Raw genomic sequence first — 25,215 nt, 5'->3', positions numbered from 1 at the left:
TATAACTACTATGAAAAATATCAAATTCTTGCAAAAGGTAAGAAACCTTATGATGGGGAGGTTACTACAGAAGTCGTGTTTTTTACAACCTTCTCTCTTATAAGAAGTGGTTCCTTATCCATCGAATGCTCATCCACCGAACAATTTGATGTTTTCAATATGAAAGAAGCTAACCCATTTAGGCTCCTTGAAAGCTTTAGGATCAGCTGGTGCTTTTACATTGCCCTCAAGTTGAAGCTCAATAGGAGCCTTTCAAGGACCTTCCAGCGTTGCTTGACTTAACAAATATGTCCCTTCAGGAATCAAAATTGTTGATGGAGTTGTTGAACCACAAGCTTCTTTCCAAGCATCCAACAATGACTAAAACAAAATAGATTAATAAAGAAATTATACATGTTTTCACCGTTACAATATTAAAGTGAGCTATAATTTTGCTTACCCTACTAAAATCTGTATTCAAGTCAGCCTTTCCGCCAAACTTAGATATGACATCAAGAGCAGCTGCTTGAGCTTGCATGGCTACAATGAATAAATTTAATATTATAGACACTATGCAAACAACAATAAAATTTATTGCCATATCCTTTATTTTATTTTCACTTAAAGATAGAATGGTTTTTCCTTTTGTTTACTTTCAAATATATAGAGTTGTTTGGGCAAACTACAACCAACCAAAATTTTCAACCAAACCTTTTTCAAATTTAACCAACGTGTGTAAATTGTATGGCTAGACTTTACTTTCTATGATTAGCTTGTGTTTTTATATACACCTGGCTCAACTGGATAAATTTTTGGTTAGTTTGTTCAAAAACTTGAATCATGCAAATTAAGTAAAAGTATTTTTATCAATATTACTTAAAACGTGTTTTGGGACTATATCGAGACACAATCCAATATAACAGTACACATGCATAATGTTTAGTTTCTAAAAAACTTAACTTGACATTTTCCTAATACATAATTGTTTAGTATTCATATAACTAATTTCTAATTCTAAAGTATATCTCGTACTCATAAAAACTTTGAAACTCAATCATCTACAAAAGAACCGTGAAAAATAGTTCACACAGTTGTTTGCTTTAAAATTTTCAATCGACTTAGTGATTGTGTTAAATCAAAATGTTAAAACTTGATTACATGGAATTGACATTAGCACAGGGAAGGGGAAGTAAACTTTAATACGTCAAACCACACATTCCAATTGGAATAATTACCTAATTTCCTAAAAGTAAAAGTAGAATGACTAAATTTAAAATGCACGAAGGTGCAAAAGAAATTACAACATATTGAAACCTTTTCCATAATAAATATATACTACATAATTGATTTATACATTTTTAAGGCAGCGGCATCATCAATTCTACAAATCTGTAAAATAAACAAAAACTTCTCGACACATTTATCTACTTATTTTATGATAAGACATTTTACATACAACTTTTATAAAATAATATTTTTAATAAAATGCCCAAAAAATTGAATACTATAAAATTCTATGAAACTAAACGAAGAAATAGATGTCAAAATACAACTAATTTCATTAGAAATTAAAAAAGTTGGTAAACAAGAACCGATATTTTAAAAAATATATTTTATTCAAAATTAGATAATATATTCGAAATATAAGATTTAGTGTTTAAGAAAATTAAATATTAAAAAATGGAATTAATAGTTTGACATTTAATTTAAAAATGAATAGTCGAGATAACAAATTTTAATGTACTCGAACCACAATTTTGTTTTATTGGCATGCACGTGTAAAGTAAACCAAACTCTAATCTCAGTGCCCGAAACTATATTTCTTAGTTCTTGGAAGTTAATCTTCAAAGTAATTTAATAAATTTTCAAGAAAAAATATTCTCTTACTCACAACCGAAGTAAGCGTTAGAGTAAGACGTCTTTCATACAATAATATTTTATTGGAATTTTGAAACGGATCTAATAAAAAGTTTGATTAAGTAAACCTTGGTATGAATGACACCTTGTTTTTTTATGTAGCTTTGATAACGATTGCTTAATCTGTTTACTTGAAATAAAAAAAAAATAGCGTGTACATACACATGTGATGCACTTAATGCAAATACAAATAAGTCAAAATGCTTAAAATGTTACCACATACGTTTTGCTTTTTTTTTTCGATTAAATTATATATATATATATATATTTAAAAATAAATATAATATAATAGTTTCTGAATAACTTGGGATTAAAATGAAATGGACGCATTTATATAAAATGAAAAGGTACATGAGTTACATTCACTTTGTTTTTTCCCACTTTTTGTTGCCAGCCAACTTTTAAACCATAGGGGTAGGGTTTGCTGGTACGGGGTAGAACATGCAACCGGATTTTATTTGCCAGTAACTTTTTGTTTAACATTTTTACATTCGGATTTTGCAGGACCATCCGGTCCACTAAACATAATGTCAACGTCGACAAGTTTTACATTTTTGCATGGAAAAATTCCACTGCAAACGAGTTTGACAACTTCTGGAGGCTCAGCCGTACCATGAATGTTCTTGAAGCTGATGTTGCTTAGTTTAAAATTCGATTCTGCCTGTTAGATCAAAGTACTTGTCGGATTATTGATTAACTCTTTTCTTTGTATTGGGTTTTTTTACAAGTATGTACATACATCCATTTTGCATTTATTCCATGGGCAATATTTCTGGTCAATCAGGACGGGAAAACTAACATTCTTCACAATGATATCCTCAAAATACATATTTGATGCTATACCAGGAAATTCACTTGCCCAAGTCTTGATTCTAACACCATTCGAAGTATCAGTCAAGGTACACTTCGACACTTTAATTCCTTCAACAGGTTCATTGTTTGAAAACTTTCCAAGACTACCGATACTGATTCCATGTCCAGGTCCAGAAGTTACTCCCGTGATGTCCATATTTTTGGCACCATCCCCAATTAAAATACAATCATATACAGTTTTGATATCCGTGTCTATAATTTTAACTCCATCTGATCTCATGATGTCAATCCCATCTGTGTTTGTGCTAACTTTAGGTGCAGATACAGTGACATGTTCGAAAGTAATGCTTTTACATCCCAAAACATTAGCGTGGAACTGTTTTCTATCTCTGAGAGTTATAGGTTGTACCATTGCATTGGTCAAATAATCAAACCTTACATTATGTTTAATTTAGGAGTTAAAAGAGTCACGAGAAAAAAATATGTATTAGTTATAACTACTAAGAAAAATATCAAATTCTTGCGAAAGGTAAGAAACCTTATGATGGGGAGGTTACTACAGAAGTCGTGTTTTTCGCAACCTTCACTCTTATAAGAAGTGGTTCCTTATCCATCGAATACTCATCCACCGAACAATTTGACGTTTTCAATATGAAGGAAGCTAACCCATTTAGGCTCCTTGAAAGCTTTAGGATCAGCTGGTGCTTTTACGTTGCCCTCAAGTTGAAGCTCAATAGGAGCCTTTCAAGGACCTTCCAGCGTTGCTTGACTTAACAAATATGTCCCTTCAGGAATCAAAATTGTTGTTGGAGTTGTTGAACCACAAGCTTCTTTCCAAGCATCCAACAATGGCTAAAACAAAATAGATTAATAAAGAAATTATACATGTTTTCACCGTTAGAGTATTAAAGTGACCTATAATTTTGCTTACCTTACTGAAATCTGTATTCAAGTCAGCCTTTACGCAAAACTTAGCTACGACATCAAGAGCAGCTGCTTGAGCTTGCATGGCTGCAATGAATAAATTTAATATTATAGACACTATACAAAAAACAATAAAATTTATTGCCATATCCTTTATTTTATTTTCACTTAAAGGTAGAATGGTTTTTCCTTTTGTTTACTTTCAAATATATAGAGATGTTTCGGCAAACTACAACCAACAAAAATTTCAACCAAACCTTTTTCAAATTTAACCAACGTGTGTAAATTGTATGGCTAGACTTTACTTTCTATGATTAGCTTGTGTTTTTATATATACCTGACTCGGTTGGATAAATTTTTGGTTAGTTTGTTCAAAAACTTGAATCATGCAAATTAAGTAAAAGTATTTTTATCAATATTACTTAAAAAGTGTTTTGGGACTATATCGAGACACGATTCAATATAACAGTAAACATGCATAATGTTTAGTTTCTAAAAAACTTTACTTGACATTTTCCTAATACATAATTGTTTAGTATTCATATAACTAATTTCTAATTCTAAAGTATATCATGTACTCATAAAAGCTTTGAAACTCAATCATCTACAAAAGAACCGTGAAAAATAGTTCAAACAATTGTTTGCTTTAAAATTTTCAATCGACTTGGTGATTGTGTTAAATCAAAATGTTAAAACTTGATTACATGGAATTGACATTAGCACAGGGAAGGGGAAGTAAACTTTAATACGTCAAACCACACATTCCAATTGGAATAATTACCTAATTTCCTAAAAGTAAAAGTAGAATGACTAAATTTAAAATGTACGAAGGTGCAAAAGAAATTACAACATACTGAAACCTTTTCCATAATAAATATATACTACATAATTGATTTATACATTTTTAAGGCAGTGGCGTCATAAATTCTACAAATCTGTAAAAGAAACAAAAATTTCTCGACACATTTATCTACTTATTTTATGATAAGACATTTTACATACAACTTTTATAAAATAATATTTTTAATAAAATGCCCCAAAAATTGAATACTATAAAATTCTATGAAACTAAACGAAGAAATAGATGTCAAAATACAACTAATTTCATTAGAAATTAAAAAAGTTTGTAAACAAGAACCGATATTTTTAAAAATATATTTTATTCAAAATTAGATAATATATTCGAAATATAAGATTTAGTGTTTAAGAAAATTAAATATTAAAAAATGGAATTAATAGTTTGACATTTAATTTAAAAATGAATAGTCGAGATAACAAATTTTAATGTACTCGAACCACAATTTTGTTTTATTGGCATGCACGTGTAAAGTAAACCAAACTCTAATCTCAGTGCCCGAAACTATATTTCTTAGTTCTTGGAAGTTAATCTTCAAAGTAATTTAATAAATTTTCAAGAAAAAATATTCTCTTACTCACACCCGAAGTAAGCATTAGAGTAAGACGTCTTTCATACAATAATATTTTATTGGAATTTTGAAACGGATCTAATAAAAAGTTTGATTAAGTAAACCTTGGTATGAATGACACCTTGTTTTTTTATGTAGCTTTGATAACGATTGCTTAATCTGTTTACTTGAAATAAAAAAAAAATAGCGTGTACATACACATGTGATGCACTTAATGCAAATACAAATAAGTCAAAATGCTTAAAATGTTACCACATACGTTTTGCTTTTTTTTTTCCGATTAAATTATATATATATATATATTTAAAAATAAATATAATATAATAGTTTCTGAATAACTTGGGATTAAAATGAAATGGACGCATTTATATAAAATGAAAAGGTACATGAGTTACATTCACTTTGTTTTTTCCCACTTTTTGTTGCCAGCCAACTTTTAAACCATAGGGGTAGGGTTTGCTGGTACGGGGTAGAATATGCAACCGGATTTTATTTGCCAGTAACTTTTTGTTTAACATTTTTACATTCAGATTTTGCAGGACCATCCGGTCCACTAAACGTAATGTCAACGTCGACAAGTTTTACATTTTTGCATGGAAAAATTCCACTGCAAACGAGTTTGACAATTTCTGGAGGCTCAGCCGTACCATGAATGTTCTTGAAGCTGATGTTGCTTAGTTTAAAATTCGATTCTGCCTGCTAGATCAAAGTACTTGTCGGATTATTGATTAACTCTTTTCTTTGTATTGGGTTTTTTTACAAGTATGTACATACATCCATTTTGCATTTATTCCATGGGCAGTATTTCTGGTCAATCAGGACGGGAAAACTAACATTCTTCACAATGATATCCTCAAAATACATATTTGATGCTATACCAGGAAATTCACTTGCCCAAGTCTTGATTATAACACCATTCGAAGTATCAGTCAAGGTACACTTCGACACTTTAATTCCTTCAACAGGTTCATTGTTTGAAAACTTTCCAAGACTACCGATACTGATTCCATGTCCAGGTCCATAAGTTACTCCCGTGATGTCCATATTTTTGGCACCATCCCCAATTAAAATACAATCATCTCCAGTTTTGATATCCGTGTCTATAATTTTAACTCCATCTGATCTCATGATGTCAATCCCATCTGTGTTTGGGCTATCTTTAGGTGCAGATACAGTGACATGTTCGAAAGTAATGTTTTTACATCCCAAAACATTAGCGAGGAACTGTTTTCTATCTTTGAGAGTTATAGGTTGTACCATTGCATTGGTAAAATAATCAAACCTTACATTATGTTCAATTTAGGAGTTAAAAGAGTCACGAGAAAAAAATATGTATTAGTTATAACTATTAAGAAAAATATCAAATTCTTGCGAAAGGTAAGAAACCTTATGATGGGGAGGTTACTACAGAAGTCGTGTTTTTCGCAACCTTCACTCTTATAAGAAGTGGTTCCTTATCCATCGAATACTCATCCACCGAACAATTTGACGTTTTCAATATAAAGGAAGCTAACCCATTTAGGCTCCTTGAAAGCTTTAGGATCAGCTGGTGCTTTTACGTTGCCCTCAAGTTGAAGCTCAATAGGAGCCTTTCAAGGACCTTCCAGCGTTGATTGACTTAACAAATATGTCCCTTCAGGAATCAAAATTGTTGTTGGAGTTGTTGAACCACAAGCTTCTTTCCAAGCATCCAACAATGGCTAAAACAAAATAGATTAATAAAGAAATTATACATGTTTTCACCGTTAGAGTATTAAAGTGACCTATAATTTTGCTTACCTTACTGAAATCTGTATTCAAGTCAGCCTTTACGCAAAACTTAGCTACGACATCAAGAGCAGCTGCTTGAGCTTGCATGGCTGCAATGAATAAATTTAATATTATAGACACTATACAAAAAACAATAAAATTTATTGCCATATCCTTTATTTTATTTTCACTTAAAGGTAGAATGGTTTTTCCTTTTGTTTACTTTCAAATATATAGAGATGTTTGGGCAAACTATAACCAACAAAAATTTCAACCAAACCTTTTTCAAATTTAACCAACGTGTGTAAATTGTATGGCTAGACTTTACTTTCTATGATTAGCTTGTGTTTTTATATATACCTGGCTCGGTTGGATAAATTTTTGGTTAGTTTGTTCAAAAACATGAATCATGCAAATTAAGTAAAAGTATTTTTATCAATATTACTTAAAAAGTGTTTTGGGACTATATCGAGACACGATTCAATATAACAGTAAACATGCATAATGTTTAGTTTCTAAAAAACTTTACTTGACATTTTCCTAATACATAATTGTTTAGTATTCATATAACTAATTTCTAATTCTAAAGTATATCACGTACTCATAAAAGCTTTGAAACTCAATCATCTACAAAAGAACCGTGAAAAATAGTTCAAACAATTGTTTGCTTTAAAATTTTCAATCGACTTGGTGATTGTGTTAAATCAAAATGTTAAAACTTGATTACATGGAATTGACATTAGCACAGGGAAGGGGAAGTAAACTTTAATACGTCAAACCACACATTCCAATTGGAATAATTACCTAATTTCCTAAAAGTAAAAGTAGAATGACTAAATTTAAAATGTACGAAGGTGCAAAAGAAATTACAACATACTGAAACCTTTTCCATAATAAATATATACTACATAATTGATTTATACATTTTTAAGGCAGTGGCGTCATAAATTCTACAAATCTGTAAAAGAAACAAAAATTTCTCGACACATTTATCTACTTATTTTATGATAAGACATTTTACATACAACTTTTATAAAATAATATTTTTAATAAAATGCCCCAAAAATTGAATACTATAAAATTCTATGAAACTAAACGAAGAAATAGATGTCAAAATACAACTAATTTCATTAGAAATTAAAAAAGTTTGTAAACAAGAACCGATATTTTTAAAAATATATTTTATTCAAAATTAGATAATATATTCGAAATATAAGATTTAGTGTTTAAGAAAATTAAATATTAAAAAATGGAATTAATAGTTTGACATTTAATTTAAAAATGAATAGTCGAGATAACAAATTTTAATGTACTCGAACCACAATTTTGTTTTATTGGCATGCACGTGTAAAGTAAACCAAACTCTAATCTCAGTGCCCGAAACTATATTTCTTAGTTCTTGGAAGTTAATCTTCAAAGTAATTTAATAAATTTTCAAGAAAAAATATTCTCTTACTCACACCCGAAGTAAGCATTAGAGTAAGACGTCTTTCATACAATAATATTTTATTGGAATTTTGAAACGGATCTAATAAAAAGTTTGATTAAGTAAACCTTGGTATGAATGACACCTTGTTTTTTTATGTAGCTTTGATAACGATTGCTTAATCTGTTTACTTGAAATAAAAAAAAAATAGCGTGTACATACACATGTGATGCACTTAATGCAAATACAAATAAGTCAAAATGCTTAAAATGTTACCACATACGTTTTGCTTTTTTTTTTCCGATTAAATTATATATATATATATATTTAAAAATAAATATAATATAATAGTTTCTGAATAACTTGGGATTAAAATGAAATGGACGCATTTATATAAAATGAAAAGGTACATGAGTTACATTCACTTTGTTTTTTCCCACTTTTTGTTGCCAGCCAACTTTTAAACCATAGGGGTAGGGTTTGCTGGTACGGGGTAGAATATGCAACCGGATTTTATTTGCCAGTAACTTTTTGTTTAACATTTTTACATTCAGATTTTGCAGGACCATCCGGTCCACTAAACGTAATGTCAACGTCGACAAGTTTTACATTTTTGCATGGAAAAATTCCACTGCAAACGAGTTTGACAATTTCTGGAGGCTCAGCCGTACCATGAATGTTCTTGAAGCTGATGTTGCTTAGTTTAAAATTCGATTCTGCCTGCTAGATCAAAGTACTTGTCGGATTATTGATTAACTCTTTTTCTTTGTATTGGGTTTTTTTACAAGTATGTACATACATCCATTTTGCATTTATTCCATGGGCAGTATTTCTGGTCAATCAGGACGGGAAAACTAACATTCTTCACAATGATATCCTCAAAATACATATTTGATGCTATACCAGGAAATTCACTTGCCCAAGTCTTGATTATAACACCATTCGAAGTATCAGTCAAGGTACACTTCGACACTTTAATTCCTTCAACAGGTTCATTGTTTGAAAACTTTCCAAGACTACCGATACTGATTCCATGTCCAGGTCCATAAGTTACTCCCGTGATGTCCATATTTTTGGCACCATCCCCAATTAAAATACAATCATCTCCAGTTTTGATATCCGTGTCTATAATTTTAACTCCATCTGATCTCATGATGTCAATCCCATCTGTGTTTGGGCTATCTTTAGGTGCAGATACAGTGACATGTTCGAAAGTAATGTTTTTACATCCCAAAACATTAGCGAGGAACTGTTTTCTATCTTTGAGAGTTATAGGTTGTACCATTGCATTGGTAAAATAATCAAACCTTACATTATGTTCAATTTAGGAGTTAAAAGAGTCACGAGAAAAAAATATGTATTAGTTATAACTATTAAGAAAAATATCAAATTCTTGCGAAAGGTAAGAAACCTTATGATGGGGAGGTTACTACAGAAGTCGTGTTTTTTGCAACCTTCACTCTTATAAGAAGTGGTTCCTTATCCATCGAATACTCATCCACCGAACAATTTGACGTTTTCAATATAAAGGAAGCTAACCCATTTAGGCTCCTTGAAAGCTTTAGGATCAGCTGGTGCTTTTACGTTGCCCTCAAGTTGAAGCTCAATAGGAGCCTTTCAAGGACCTTCCAGCGTTGATTGACTTAACAAATATGTCCCTTCAGGAATCAAAATTGTTGTTGGAGTTGTTGAACCACAAGCTTCTTTCCAAGCATCCAACAATGGCTAAAACAAAATAGATTAATAAAGAAATTATACATGTTTTCACCGTTAGAGTATTAAAGTGACCTATAATTTTGCTTACCTTACTGAAATCTGTATTCAAGTCAGCCTTTACGCAAAACTTAGCTACGACATCAAGAGCAGCTGCTTGAGCTTGCATGGCTGCAATGAATAAATTTAATATTATAGACACTATACAAAAAACAATAAAATTTATTGCCATATCCTTTATTTTATTTTCACTTAAAGGTAGAATGGTTTTTCCTTTTGTTTACTTTCAAATATATAGAGATGTTTGGGCAAACTATAACCAACAAAAATTTCAACCAAACCTTTTTCAAATTTAACCAACGTGTGTAAATTGTATGGCTAGACTTTACTTTCTATGATTAGCTTGTGTTTTTATATATACCTGGCTCGGTTGGATAAATTTTTGGTTAGTTTGTTCAAAAACATGAATCATGCAAATTAAGTAAAAGTATTTTTATCAATATTACTTAAAAAGTGTTTTGGGACTATATCGAGACACGATTCAATATAACAGTAAACATGCATAATGTTTAGTTTCTAAAAATCTTTACTTGACATTTTCCTAATACATAATTGTTTAGTATTCATATAACTAATTTCTAATTCTAAAGTATATCACGTACTCATAAAAGCTTTGAAACTCAATCATCTACAAAAGAACCGTGAAAAATAGTTCAAACAATTGTTTGCTTTAAAATTTTCAATCGACTTAGTGATTGTGTTAAATCAAAATGTTAAAACTTGATTACATGGAATTGACATTAGCACAGGGAAGGGGAAGTAAACTTTAATACGTCAAACCACACATTCCAATTGGAATAATTACCTAATTTCCTAAAAGTAAAAGTAGAATGACTAAATTTAAAATGTACGAAGGTGCAAAAGAAATTACAACATATTGAAACCTTTTCCATAATAAATATACACTACATAATTGATTTATACATTTTTAAGGCAGTGGAGTCATAAATTCTACAAATCTGTAAAAGAAACAAAAATTTCTCGACACATTTATCTACTTATTTTATGATAAGACATTTTACATACAACTTTTATAAAATAATATTTTTAATAAAATGCCCCAAAAATTGAATACTATAAAATTCTATGAAACTAAACGAAGAAATAGATGTCAAAATACAACTAATTTCATTAGAAATTAAAAAAGTTTGTAAACAAGAACCGATATTTTTAAAAATATATTTTATTCAAAATTAGATAATATATTCGAAATATAAGATTTAGTGTTTAAGAAAATTAAATATTAAAAAATGGAATTAATAGTTTGACATTTAATTAAAAAATGAATAGTCGAGATAACAAATTTTAATGTACTCGAACCAGAATTTTGTTTTATTGGCATGCACGTGTAAAGTAAACCAAACTCTAATCTCAGTGCTCGAAACTATATTTCTTAGTTTCTGGAAGTTAATCTTCAAAGTAATTTAATAAATTTTCAAGAAAAATTATTCTCTTACACACACCCGAAGTAAGCGTTAGAGTAAGACGTCTTTCATAGAATAATATTTTATTGGAATTTTGAAACGGATCTAATAAAAAGTTTGATTAAGTAAACTTTGGTATGAATGTCACCTTATTTTTTTATGTAGCTTTGATAACGATTGCTTAATCTGTTTACTTGAAATAAAAATAAATAGCGTGTACATACACATGCGATGCACTTAATGCAAATACAAATAAGTCAAAATGCTTAAAATGTTACCACATACATTTTGTTTTCTTTTTCTGATTAAATTATATATATATATTTAAAAATAAATATAATATAATATAATAGTTTCTGAATAACTTGGGATTAAAATGAAATGGAGTCGTTTATATAAAATGAAAAGGTACATGAGTTACATTCACTTTGTTTTTTCCCTCTTTTTATTGCCATCCAACTTTTAAACCATAGGGGTAGGGTTTGCTAGTACGGGGTAGAACATGCAACCGGATTTTGTTTGCCAGTAACTTTTGGTTTAACATTTTTACATTCGGATTTTGTAGGACTATCCGGTCCACTAAACGTAATGTCAACGTCGGCAAGTTTTACATTTTCGAATGGAAAAATTCCACTGCAAACGAGTTTGACAACTTCTGGAAGCGCAGCCGTACCATGAATGTTCTTGAAGCTGATGTTACTTAGTTTAAAATTCGATTCTGCCTGCAAGATCAAAGTACTTTCGGATTATTGATTAACTCTTTTCTTTATATTGGGTTTTTTTACAAGTATGTACATACATCCATTTTGCATTTATTCCATGGGTAGTATTTCTGGTCAATCAGGACCGGAAAACTAACATTCTTCACGGTGATATCGTCAAAATACATATTTGATGCTGTGCCAGGAAATTCACTTGCCCAAGTCTTGATTCTAACACCATTCGAAGTATTAGTCAAGGTACACTTCGACACTTTAATTCCTTCAACAGGTTCATTGTTTGCAAACTTTCCAAGACTACCGATACTGATTCCATGTTCAGGTCCACAAGTTACTCCCGTGATGTCCAGATTTTTGGCACCATCCCCAATTAAAATAAAATCATCACCAGTTTTGATATCCGTGTCTATAATTTTAACTCCATCTGATCTCCCGATGTGAATACCATCTGTGTTTGGGCTATCTTTAGGTGCATATACAATGACATGTTCGAAAGTAATTTTTTTTTACATCCCAAAACATTAGCGTGGAACTGTTTTCTATCTCTGAGAGTTATAGCTTGTACCATTGCATTGGTCAAATAATCAAACCTTACATTATGTTTAATTTCGGAGTTAAAAGAGTCACGAGAAAAAAATATGTATTAGTTATAAGTACTAAGAAAAATATCAAATTCTTGAGAAAGGTAAGAAACCTTATGATGGGGAGGTTACTACAAAAGTCGTGTTTTTCGCAACCTTCTCTCTTATAAGAAGTGGTTCCTTATCCGTCGAAAGATCATCCACCAAACAATTTGAAGTTTTCAATATGAAGGAAGCTAACCCGTTTAGGCTCCTTGAAAGCTTTTGGATTAGTTGGTGCTTTTACGTTGCCCTCAAGTTGAAGCTCAATAGGAGCCTTTCAAGGACCTTCCAACGTTGCTTGACTTAACAAATATGTCCCTTCAGGAATTAAAATTGTTGTTGGAGATGTTGAACCACAAGCTTCTTTTCAAGCATCCAACAATGGCTAAAACAAAATAGATTAATAAAGAAATTATACATGTTTTCACCGTTAGAGTATTAAAGTGACCTATAATTTTGCTTACCTTACTGAAATCTATAGTCAAGTCAGCCTTTGCGCCAAACTTAGCTACGAAATCAAGAGCATCTACTTGAGCTTGCATGGCTGTAATGAATAAATTTAATATTATAGACACTATACAAACAACAATAAAATTTATTGCCATATCTTTTATTTTATTTTCACTTAAAAGGTAGAATGGTTTTTCCTTTTGTTTACTTTCAAATATATAGAGATGTTTGGGCAAACTACAACCAACCAAAATTTTCAACCAAACCTTTTTCAAATTTAACCAACGTGTGTAAATTGTATGGCTAGACTTTACTTTCTATGATTAGCTTGTGTTTTTATATACACCTGGCTCGGCTGGATAAATTTTTGGTTAGTTTGTTCAAAAATTCAATCACGCAAATTAAGTAAAAGTATTTTTATCAATATTACTTAAAAAGTGTTTTGGGACTATATCGAGACACGATCCAATATAACAGTAAACATGCATAATGTTTAGTTTCTAAAAAACTTAACTTGACATTTTCCTAATACATAATTGTTTAGTATTCATATAACTAATTTCTAATTCTAAAGTATATCTCGTACACATAAAAACTTTGAAACTCAATCATCTACAAAAGAACAGTGAAAAATAGTTCACACAGTTGTTTGCTTTAAAATTTTCAATCGACTTAGTGATTGTGTTAAATCAAAATGTTAAAACTTGATTACATGGAATTGACATTAGCACAGGGAAGGGGAAGTAAACTTTAATACGTCAAACCACACATTCCAATTGGAATAATTACCTAATTTCCTAAAAGTAAAAGTAGAATGACTAAATTTAAAATGTACGAATGTGCAAAAGAAATTACAACATATTGAAACCTTTTCCATAATAAATATATACTATATAATTGATATATACATTTTTAAGGCAGCGGCGTCATAAATTCTACAAATCTGTAAAAGAAACAAAACTTCTCGACACATTTATCTACTTATTTTATGATAAGACATTTTACATACAACTTTTATAAAATAATATTTTTAATAAAATGCCCCAAAAATTGAATACTATAAAATTCTATGAAACTAAACGAAGAAATAGATGTCAAAATACAACTAATTTCATTAGAAATTAAAAAAGTTGGTAAACAAGAACCGATATTTTTAAAAATATATTTTATTCAAAATTAGATAATATATTCGAAATATAAGATTTAGTGTTTAAGAAAATTAAATATTAAAAAATGGAATTAATAGTTTGACATTTAATTTAAAAATGAATAGTCGAGATAACAAATTTTAATGTACTCGAACCACAATTTTGTTTTATTAGCATGCACGTGTAAAGTAAACAAACTCTAATCCCAGTGCTCGAAACTATATTTCTTAGTTTTTGGAAGTTAATCTTCAAAGTAATTTAATAAATTTTCAAGAAAAATTATTCTCTTACTCACACCCGAATTAAGCGTTAGAGTAAGACGTCTTTCATACAAAAATATTTTATTTGAATTTTGAAACAGATCTAATAAAAAGTTTAATTAAGTAAACCTTGGTATGAATGACACCTTGTTTTTTTTTATGTAGCTTTGATAACGATTGCTTAATCTGTTTACTTGAAATAAAAATAAATAGCGTGTATATACACATGCGATGCACTTAATGCAAATACAAATAAGTCAAAATGCTTAAAATGTTACCACATACGTTTTGCTTGTTTTTTCCGATTAAATTATATATATATATATTTACAAATAAATATAATATAATAGTTTTTGAATAACTTGGGATTAAAATGAAATGGACTCGTTTATATAAAATGAAAAGGTACATGAGTTACATTCACTTTGTTTTTCCCTCTTTTTATTGCCAGCCAACTTTTAAACTATAGGGGTAGGGTTTGCTAGTACGGGGTAGAACATGCAACCGGATTTTGTTTCCCAGTAACTTTTGGTTTAACATTTTTACATTCGGATTTTGCAGGACCATCCGGTCCACTAAACGTAATGTCAACGTCGGCAAGTTTTACATTTTCGCATGGAAAAATTCCACTGCAAACGAGTTTGACAACTTCTGGAAGTGCAGCCGTACAATGAATGTTCTTGAAGATGATGTTGCTTAGTTTAAAATTCGATTCTGCCTGCAAGATCAAAGTACTTGTCGGATTATTGATTAACTCTTTTCTTTATATTGGGTTTTTTACAAGTATGTACATACATCCATTTTGCATTTATTCCATGGGCAGTATTTCTGGTCAATCAGGACCGGAAAACTAACATTCTTCACGGTGATATCCTCAAAATACATATTTGATACTGTGCCAGGAAATTCACTTGCCCAACTCTTGATTCTAACACCATTCGAAGTATCAGTCAAGGTACACTTCGACACTTTAATTCCTTCAACAGGTTCTTTGTTTGCAAACTTTCCAAGACTACCGATACTGATTCCATGTTCAGGTCCACAAGTTACTCCCGTGATGTCAAGATTTTTGGCACCATCCCGAATTGAAATACAATCATCACCAGTTTTGATATCCGTGTCTATAATTTTAACTCCATCTGATCTCCCGATGTCAATCCCATCTGTGTTTGGGCTATCTTTAGGTGCAGATACAGTGACATGTTTGAAAGTAATGTTTTTACATCCCAAAACATTAGCGTGGAACTGTTTTCTATCTCTGAGAGTTATAGCTTGTACCATTGCATTGGTCAAATAATCAAACCTTACATTATGTTTAATTTCGGAGTTAAAAGAGTCACGAGAAAAAAATATGTATAAGTTATAACTACTAAGAAAAATATCAAATTTTTGCGAAAGGTAAGACACCTTAAGATGGGGAGGTTACTATAGAAGTCGTGTTTTTCGTAACCTTCTCTCTTATAAGAAGTGGTTCCTTGTCCATCGAAAGCTCATCCACCGAAAAATTTGAAGTCTTCAATATGATGGAAGCTAACCCATTTAGGCTCCTTGAAGGCTTGGTGCTTTTACGTTGTCCTCAAGTTGAAGCTCAATAGGAGCCTTTCAAGGACCTTCCAGCGTTGCTTGACTTAACAAATATGTCCCTTCAGGAATCAAAATTGTTGTTGGAGTTGTCGAACCCCACCATGAACTAACTTATTTGGTGGTGGTTGGTTTAATGGATGTTTAGACTTTATTTTGATGATATATTTGAGTTTATTTTGGTTCTTTATTTGATTTTCTTATGAATGCTTAATCATCTAGGCTTGTAAGAGGCATGGAAATGTCCATTTCTTAGATGAAGTTTAGGTATTTGGGAGAAACCTAAGCTAGAAATACTTGAAAGTATTTGAGAGAACCGCAAGATAAGATCCTCATAAGCAATGGGTTATAGTATTTCCAAGGGGATTTGAACTGGCCTAGGGATATTACAACCTAATACCTTAGATCTCTGGAGATACTAGGATAGGATTTCAACGACTAAAAAGGGTGTTTTTATCAATAGGGTAGGCAGGCCAACATCGTTGAGTGAGAGCAGATGCCTTGACATCCTATTCTATTAGGTTCCTTTGAAAACATTTTAGGAAAGCCCTGTCGAGCAAGTAAAGACTAGATAACTTAGATATACCTGAGAAATAAGTTTAGCATCCTTAAATCAATCCCTACCATTCATTCCATTGGAAGCTTGTCACATGAGGATTATTTTCTTTTCATTTTATTTACTATTATTTACCATCTTTCATTGCCTCGACATTACATCATTTTCAACACTAAACATCTTATCTTGCCATTACATTTCCATCTGCTACACTATCAGACCATTCATCTACATCCACCTTCATACACATTTTCATTTTGCCGTGACATTTGTATATATAAAGACTAACTATACATAGATAGATTAGTGCTTTGCTTTGGTTAGACTTTCGTAATTTCACCCAATCCCTATGGAGACGATACTCACTCATCACTGTATTACTTGAGTGATTGTGTATACTTGCACATTATTTGCGTATATTTTATAGTACTCACAACACACAACAAGTTTTTGGCACCGTTGCCGAGGATTGGCAGCCTGAAGTTATTTGTTTTGCCAGAGCATTTTATTTTGTCTTGCATTTTTATTTGTGTATAGTTTACTTTATATTTTTTATTTTAATTTTCAAGTTTATCTAGTGTATGCCTAGAAGAAATTCTGAAGAGCCTTTAGAACCGATAGAACCTGAGATTGAAAGATTCTTTAGACAAAGGAGACGAGCACAACGTGCTAGAGGAAATATGTATCAGATTAGAAACCAAGGCATTGGTCAGGATGACGAAAATTAGAATGCCGCGACATTAGGAAATGCTGAACCTGCTAGTAGGCCGCGTGTTATTCGTGATCACTTAAATCCGATGCTGGATGATCTGAATCCTGGGATTATGGCACCCGACATTCAAGCTGCACATTTCGAGCTGAAACCAGTCATGTTCAATATGTTGAATTCCATTGGGCAGTTTGTATGCCAAATGAAGATGCCAGGCAGCACATTCACAATTTTCTAGAAGTTTGTGATTCTTTTCGATAAGAGGGAGTACATAAGGATTTTCTGAAGTTAAAGTTGTTCCCGTATTCATTGCGTGACCGAGCAAGGGATTGGTTGAGTGGTGGTTCGATGGAATCATGGGCTGATCTTTGTAAGAGTTTCTTATTGAGGTACAACCCACAGAACATGAATACACAGCTAAGGAATGACATATCATCTTTTCTCCAGGGCGACGACGAATCCATGCATGAGTGTTGGGATCGTTACAAGAGTTTGCTTCGAAAGCGTTCAAATCATGGTTTTCACGATTGGACTCAAGTAGTCATGTTCTATAATGGATTCAATGCACCCACGAGGATGTTTTTGGATGCCTCGGTAAATGGACATTGCTAGATAAATCACCTACTAAGGCATTTGCTATCTTGGATAGAATTGCTAATAACGATTATCAGTTTCCTTCCTTAAGACTTGGGAGTGGGAGGAGATCACCTGGAGCATTTGAGTTAGATATCAAGGATTCAGTGTCTGCTCAACTCTCAACTATCACCAATATACTGAAAAACTTACAACGTTCTAATGAGGTGAAGGAAGTGAAAGCAACTAGCTTGGCATGTCTGTTATTCCAAGGCAATCATCATGAGAGAAAATGCCCAAACAATCATGAGTCCATCAACTTTGTAGGCAATTACAATCGAGGCAACAACAATCCTTACTCTAACACTTATAATGCTGGATGGCATCAGCACCCCATTTTCTCATGGGAAAATCAAGGAGCCCACAATACTAGTCAACCTACTCGGCAGCAGACTCATAATGAGCCTCAAGGTTACCAAAATACTATGCTATGGCATAATGTTAACAAATGAGCTTCAACTTCAGCAAACATGAGTTCCTTGGAAGCTACAATTCAAGATTTCATATCTACTATAAAGACAATGCTGCAAGACTATTCTACTTCAATTAAAAATCAAGGAGCTTTACTTCATAGTCAAGGCGCCTTACTTCAAAGCCATAGCTCGTCTTTGAGAGCTTTGGAAGGTCAAGTTGGTCAGATTGCTACGGCATTGTAAGAGCGTCAGCAAGGGCGATTTCTATGTGATACTGAAGTCACTAAAGGGCCTGGAAAAGAGCATTGCAATGTGTTAACTCTTAGGAGTGGAACATAAATCAATCAACAAGTCAAGGCTAATGCGCCACAACATGATGACTCTACTCCCACTACTGAAAGTGGTAAAGCTGAATTGCAAGATGATACCATTACTGAGAAGGACAAGGATGAGGGTTCTACTGATGATTCAACTAAGGCACCATATTCTGATGCCAAGGCAAAAGCAATTCCTACTACTGCAGTTAAGGAAGCGAGACCTCCACCACCCTTCCCGCAAAAATGAAGAAGCATAGTGATGAAGTTCAGTTCAAGAAGTTCGTGGGCATTCTTGATCAGCTCCATATCAATGTACCTCTCTTGGAAGCTATTGAACATATGCCAATGTATGCCAAATTTCTGAAGGAAATCTGTACCAAGAAGAGGAAAGTAGAAACTGTTGCCACGATAACAGAACTTTGTTCTTCATTGAGTAAGTTGCTGCCAAAACGAAATGATCCGGGCAGCTTCATAATTCCTTGTAGCTAATTTTGTTGGAAAGACACTATGTGATCTTGGCTCAAGTGTCAAATTAATGCCGAAATCGATATTCTTGAAGCTTGGCATAGGTGATGCAAGACCCACCTCGGTTATTTTACAACTTACCGACAGATCCCATGTTAAACATGAAGGGAGAGTCGAGGATGTTATAATACAGATGGATAAGTTTGTGTTTCCAGTTGACTTCTTAATTTTGGACTGCGAAGTTGATGCCAAGGCACCGATTATTCTGGGAAGACATTTCCTAGCCACTGGACGTATATTGATAGACTGTGAAAAAGGTGAACTCACCATGAGAGTGGCCGATCAGTGTGTGACTGTCAATGTGTTTGGAACAATTACCTAATTTCCTAAAAGTAAAAGTAGAATGACTAAATTTAAAATGTACGAAGGAACAAAAGAAATTACAACATATTGAAAGCTTTTCCATAATAAATATATACTACATAATTGATTTTTACATTTTTAAGGCAGCGACGTTATCAATTCTACAAATCTGTAAAAGAAACAAAAACTTCTCGACACATTTATCTACTTATTTTATGATAATACATTTCACATACAACTTTTATAAAATAATATTTTTAACAAAATGCCCCAAAAATTGAATACTATAAAATTCTATGAAACTAAACGAAGAAATAGATGTCAAAATACAACTAATTTCATTAGAAGTTAAAAAAGTTGGTAAACAAGAACCGATATTTTAAAAAATATATTTTATTCAAAATTAGATAATATATTCAAAATATAAGATTTAGTTTTTAAGAAACTTAAATATTAAAAAATGGAATTAATAGTTTGACATTTAATTTAAAAATGAATAGTCGAGTTGACAAATTTTAATGTACTCGAACTGCAATTTTGTTTTATTGGCATACACGTGTAAAGTAAACCAAACTCTAATCTCAATGCTCAAAACTATATATTTTTTAGTTTTTGGAAGTTAATCTTCAAAATAATTTAATAAATTTTCAAGAAAAATTATTCTCTTACTCACACCCGAAGTAAGTGTTAGAGTAAGACGTCTTTCATACAATAGTATTTTATTGGAATTTTGAAACGGATCTAATAAAAAGTTTGATTAAGTAAACCTTGGTATGAATGACACCTTGTGTTTTTTATGTAGCTTTTATGACGATTGCTTAATCTGTTTATTTGAAATAAAAATAAATAGCGTGTACATGCACATGCGATGCACATAATGCCAATACAAATAATTCAAAATGCTTAAAATGTACCACATACGTTTTGTTTTTTTTTCCGTTTAAATTATATATATATATATATATATTTAAAAATAATATAATATAGAAGTTTCTGAATAACTTGGGACTAAAATGAAATGGACGCGTTTATATAAAATGAAAAGGTACATGAGCTACATTCACCTTGTTTTTCTCTCTTTTTATTTCCAGTCAACATTTTTTTTCTCAGCAATCAGAAGTTTTTATTAAAATTCATAGGATATCCCCAACTTGAGCCTCATTAAAAACCCCCTAATCCTAAATGGGGGAAAAGAGTGCTCAAAATTGAGAAAAAACACCAAAGCTCATAACATGAATTACCCAAAATGTAGATGAAGCACAACTTAAACCAAAACTACCCCACCTTACCAAAGAAAAAAAAATCTCCATAATACCCAACCCCTAACCAACATTAGACAAAATCCTAATAACCTCCATTTCGATCAAATTAACATTCAAACCAGGTACACAATAAAACTACTAGGATAACTCCCTTTCTACATATCACCAGCTAGCCTTGAACAAAACTTTCCTCTTGGAGTCCATATTTGCCAAGTAATTTGCCATATTATTAGTATTCCTAGGCGAGAACGCAAACTTCAACTCGGATATCTTCAGTGCATTAACATCAATTCCCTGAAAAATTACCCCCCTCCATGGTCGAGCTGAGACATTTTGTATCCAGTTCAGCACTACCTTTGAATCAAATTCAACGATCAAACCAGTCTTCCCACACCAGCAAGATTCAACAAACACGTCTAATGCAGTTTTGATAGCTACAAGCTCCGCAAAATCTGAATTGAACTCTGCTACCGGCCCAAAAAAACATTGCTACTACATAACCTTCTGCAGTCCTCAAGACTCCCCCATACCCTGCTGACTTATTCGTTGCTGAGCCATCCACATTGAACTTCATCTGGCCCGACACTAGCGGCTTCCAGACAGACTTGGGACTTTGCTGTACACTTAGACCCGCTGACTCCCCTGGCCAATCCCACCAACGTTTCTCGTCTAAAACATTAAAAACCTTCAACGCCTTACACCAAGCATAAGCTCTCATCTTCACATATACCAGTAGGTCTTTGAGTTTCGTGCTTTTACTCTTAAAAACTAGATCATTCCTAGCCAACCATAGGCTTCATAACGCTGCTACAAAGCTTACAAACCAAGCCAAGGCTATAGATTCTGACCATCTAAACTGAAAACAAAACTAAAAAATTTCATCCACTGTCTGCAAATTAAAGCCTAGAATATGCCACCACTTGCAGAAAGCATTCAAAAAACAAGCCATAAAAATACAAGACACAAACAGATGATTCACATCCTCTTCAGCATCTCCATACCATGGGCACAAGCGTTGAACATCGGATAACTTAATCCCTCTATTAAAGAGAAATACCTTAGTTGGAACTCTGTTCAATTTAAGCATCCATAGGAAATATTTCACCTTCGGTGGGACTTTTAGATTCCATATTTTGTCAAAAAACGAACATTCATCTTCAAAATACCCATCACTGAGGAGCAGCTCGGTCAATTTCTTAACCTTAAACAAACCATCAGTCTCATGCACCCATACAATCCGATCAGTCACAGACGAATTAAAACTCACATCGTCCACATCACGTTTTATAATTTGAACAATAGTTAATTCCCTGACAAGCAATTTTCGCTTGAACAAAACTGTTGTATCTAAATTTTTCCATTCACCTGTAGATATCATATCACGCACCGTAATATATTTCTTCAACGCTAACATGTAAATATGAGGATATCTTGATCTTAAAGAACTTTCCCCAAACCACACATCCTCCCAAAATAATGCTAATTTCCCATCACCCACTACCCACCAGAATGATTCTCCACTCATCCATTTAGTTGTACCTTCACTAGATAAATTATTCATGATCACTCTCCATGTTATTGAAGCTTTCTTGTTATCTCCAAGACTAACCAACCAAGGGAGATCACCTAAACCATATTTGTGACTAATTACTGACCTCTATAATGCCCCTCTTTCAGTTGTAAATCTCTAACCCCACTTAGCGAGTAACGCCATATTCTTTGCCTTTAGATTAACCCCACAAAAAACCTCTTCTAATCTTATCAATTTTTGATACAACCATTTTTTGAACATGGAATATCGACATATAATACAACGACAACATTGAAAACACTGAATTAACGAAAACCACTCTCCCAACAAAACATAGCGTCCTGCTTTTCCATCCCACCAATTTAGCTTTAAACTTTTCAATTATAGGTTCCCACGTCAAAATTCTTCTGGGATCTGCACCTAACGGAATTCCCAAATATTTAAACGACAATGCGCACACAGAACAACCACCCAAATGAGCTAGCTATTTTAGTTTATCCTTTTCAACCTTCACCCCTGCTAAGCACGACTTCCTGAAATTAATGCTTAAACCCAAACCCAATTCAAAGCATTTAAGGATTCTCTTAACATTGACTAGACTTCTTTGATCTGGATGACTGAACAATATCGTATTATCCGCAAATTGCAAATGTGAAATACTTATATTTGGTGCCATATTTTCAATACCATCAATGTATCCTTTGCGAACAGCTCCTTCAAGTAAAAGATGAAGAGCCTCAGTTATCATTATGAAAAGCTCCTTGGTATTAATGACACCTTGTGTTTTTTTATGTAGCTTTGATGACAATTGCTTAATCTGTTTACTTGAAATAAAAATAAATAGCGTGTACATGCACATGCGATGCACATAATGCCAATACAAATAAGTCAAAATGCTTAAAATGTTACCATATACGTTTTGTTTCTTTTCGATTAAATTATATATATATATATATATATATTTAAAAATGAATATAATATAGAAGTTTCTGAATAACTTGGGATTAAAATGAAACGGACGCGTTATATAAAATGAAAAGGTACATGAGTTACACTCACTTTGCTTTTCACTCTTTTTATTGCCAACCAACATTTAAACCGTAGGGGTAGGGTTTGCTGGTACGGGGGTAGAACATGCAACCGGATTTTGTTTTCCAGTTACTTTTGGTTTAACATTTTTACATTCGGATTTTGCAGGTCCATCCGGTCCACTAAACGTAATGTCAATGTCGGCGAGTTCTACATTTTCGTATGGAAAAATACCACTGCAAACGAGTTTGACAACTTCTGGAAGTGCAACCGTACCATGAATGTTCTTGAAGCTGATGTTACTTAGTTTAACATTCGATTCTGCCTACAAGATCAAAGTACTTGTCAGATTATTGATTAACTCTTTTCATTATATTGGGTTCTTTACAAGTATGTACATACATCCATTTTGAAATTATTCCATGGGCAGTATTTCTGGTCAATCAGGACGGGACAACTAACATTCTTCACGGTGATATCCTCAAAATGCATATCTGATGATGTTCCAGGAAATTCACCTGCCCAAGTCATGATTCTAACACCATTCGAAGTATCAGTCAAGGTACACTTCGACACTTTAATTCCTTCAACAGGTTCTTCTTTTGCAAACTTTCCAAGACTACCGATACTGATGCCATGTCCAGGTCCACAAGTTACTCCCACGATGTCTAGATTTTTAGCACCACCCCCAATTGAAATACAATCATCACCAGTTTTGATATCCGTGTATATAATTTTAACCCCATCTGATCTCCCGATGTAAATCCCATCTGTGTTTGGGCTATCTTTAGGTGCAGATACAATGACATGTTCGAAAGTAATGTTTTTGCATCCCAAAACATTAGCGTGGAACTATTTGCTATCTCTGAGAGTTATACCTTGTACCATTGCATTGGTCAAAAAATCAAACCTTACATTCTGTTTAATTTCGGAGTTAAAAGAGTCATGAGAAAAAATATGTATTAGTTATAAGTACTAAGAAAAATATCAAATTCTTGCGAAAGGTAAGAAACCTTACGATGGGGAGGTTACTACAGAAGTCATGTTTTTCGCAACCTTCTCTCTTATAAGAACTGGTTCCTTGTCCATCGAAAGCTCCTCCACCGAACAATTTGAAGTTTTCAATCTGAAGGAAGCTAACCCATATAGGCTCCTTGAAAGTTTTAGGATCAGCTGGTGCTTTTACATTGCCCTCAAGTTGAAGCTCAATAGGAGCCTTGCAAGGACCTTCCAGCGTTGCGTGACTTAACAAATATGTCCCTTCAGGAATCTGTCGTAACCGTCTTTCGGTTGGTTCCCGGAATTGGGCTTCGACTTAGAAAAATGTGGATTAGAGTCGCCACCGATCATTTATTTAAAAATAAATGGGTTGATCGGATACCCTATTTCTTACCTGATCTGCGTCTTACCAGAAATATGTCGGGCTCGGGAGTCGGTTACGGTCAAGGAAGGATTAGCACCCTTGAACCGCCCTTTCGGTACTACGTAATTTCCAGTTGTCTTAATTAAGAAAAATAACAAGTTAAATTAAAAGATAAAATAATGATCCAAAATTACTTACCTTTGACGGATTTACAAATATACCCTTTAAAAGTCAAAATATGGGTTAGAAGAGATGAATAAATGATAAATAAAGTAAAACAAATAAAATAAGGAGATTAAGAAAGAAATAAAGTAAATATAAAATGAATAGAATATATAAAATAAAAAACAATAACACTAAT

General features: G+C 32.5%; 4 protein-coding genes across 4 annotated transcripts; all 4 read right to left on the bottom strand.

The window, feature by feature from the left end:
* Positions 1-252: 252 nt before the first annotated feature.
* LOC120117155 (polygalacturonase-like) lies at positions 253-3,121 on the bottom strand. The gene is made up of 4 exons (XM_039137470.1): positions 2,636-3,121; positions 2,386-2,557; positions 440-519; positions 253-360 (listed from the first exon to the last, which is right to left on the bottom strand). Exons 1-4 carry the CDS (start codon positions 3,119-3,121, stop codon positions 253-255), a joined length of 846 nt encoding a protein of 281 aa, XP_038993401.1.
* Positions 3,122-3,453: 332 nt separating this feature from the next.
* LOC120117154 (polygalacturonase-like) lies at positions 3,454-6,320 on the bottom strand. Its single transcript, XM_039137469.1, has 4 exons — positions 5,835-6,320; positions 5,585-5,756; positions 3,641-3,720; positions 3,454-3,561 (listed from the first exon to the last, which is right to left on the bottom strand). The coding sequence occupies exons 1-4, from the start codon at positions 6,318-6,320 to the stop codon at positions 3,454-3,456; spliced, it is 846 nt and encodes a 281-aa protein (XP_038993400.1).
* A 332-nt stretch (positions 6,321-6,652) lies between these two features.
* On the bottom strand, positions 6,653-9,520 carry LOC120117152 (polygalacturonase-like). The gene is made up of 4 exons (XM_039137468.1): positions 9,035-9,520; positions 8,784-8,955; positions 6,840-6,919; positions 6,653-6,760 (listed from the first exon to the last, which is right to left on the bottom strand). Exons 1-4 carry the CDS (start codon positions 9,518-9,520, stop codon positions 6,653-6,655), a joined length of 846 nt encoding a protein of 281 aa, XP_038993399.1.
* Positions 9,521-9,852: 332 nt separating this feature from the next.
* LOC120117151 (polygalacturonase-like) lies at positions 9,853-24,754 on the bottom strand. Its single transcript, XM_039137467.1, has 5 exons — positions 24,511-24,754; positions 15,428-15,944; positions 11,983-12,154; positions 10,040-10,119; positions 9,853-9,960 (listed from the first exon to the last, which is right to left on the bottom strand). Exons 2-5 carry the CDS (start codon positions 15,911-15,913, stop codon positions 9,853-9,855), a joined length of 846 nt encoding a protein of 281 aa, XP_038993398.1. The 5' UTR covers positions 15,914-15,944; positions 24,511-24,754.
* Between the last annotated feature and the right edge of the window lie 461 nt (positions 24,755-25,215).

Source organism: Hibiscus syriacus, unplaced genomic scaffold (assembly GCF_006381635.1).
Source record: "Hibiscus syriacus cultivar Baekdansim isolate YM2019G1 unplaced genomic scaffold, ASM638163v2 tig00110319_pilon, whole genome shotgun sequence".
Lineage (NCBI taxonomy): Eukaryota > Viridiplantae > Streptophyta > Magnoliopsida > Malvales > Malvaceae > Hibiscus > Hibiscus syriacus.
This window is presented reverse-complemented; position numbering and strand designations above follow the sequence as displayed.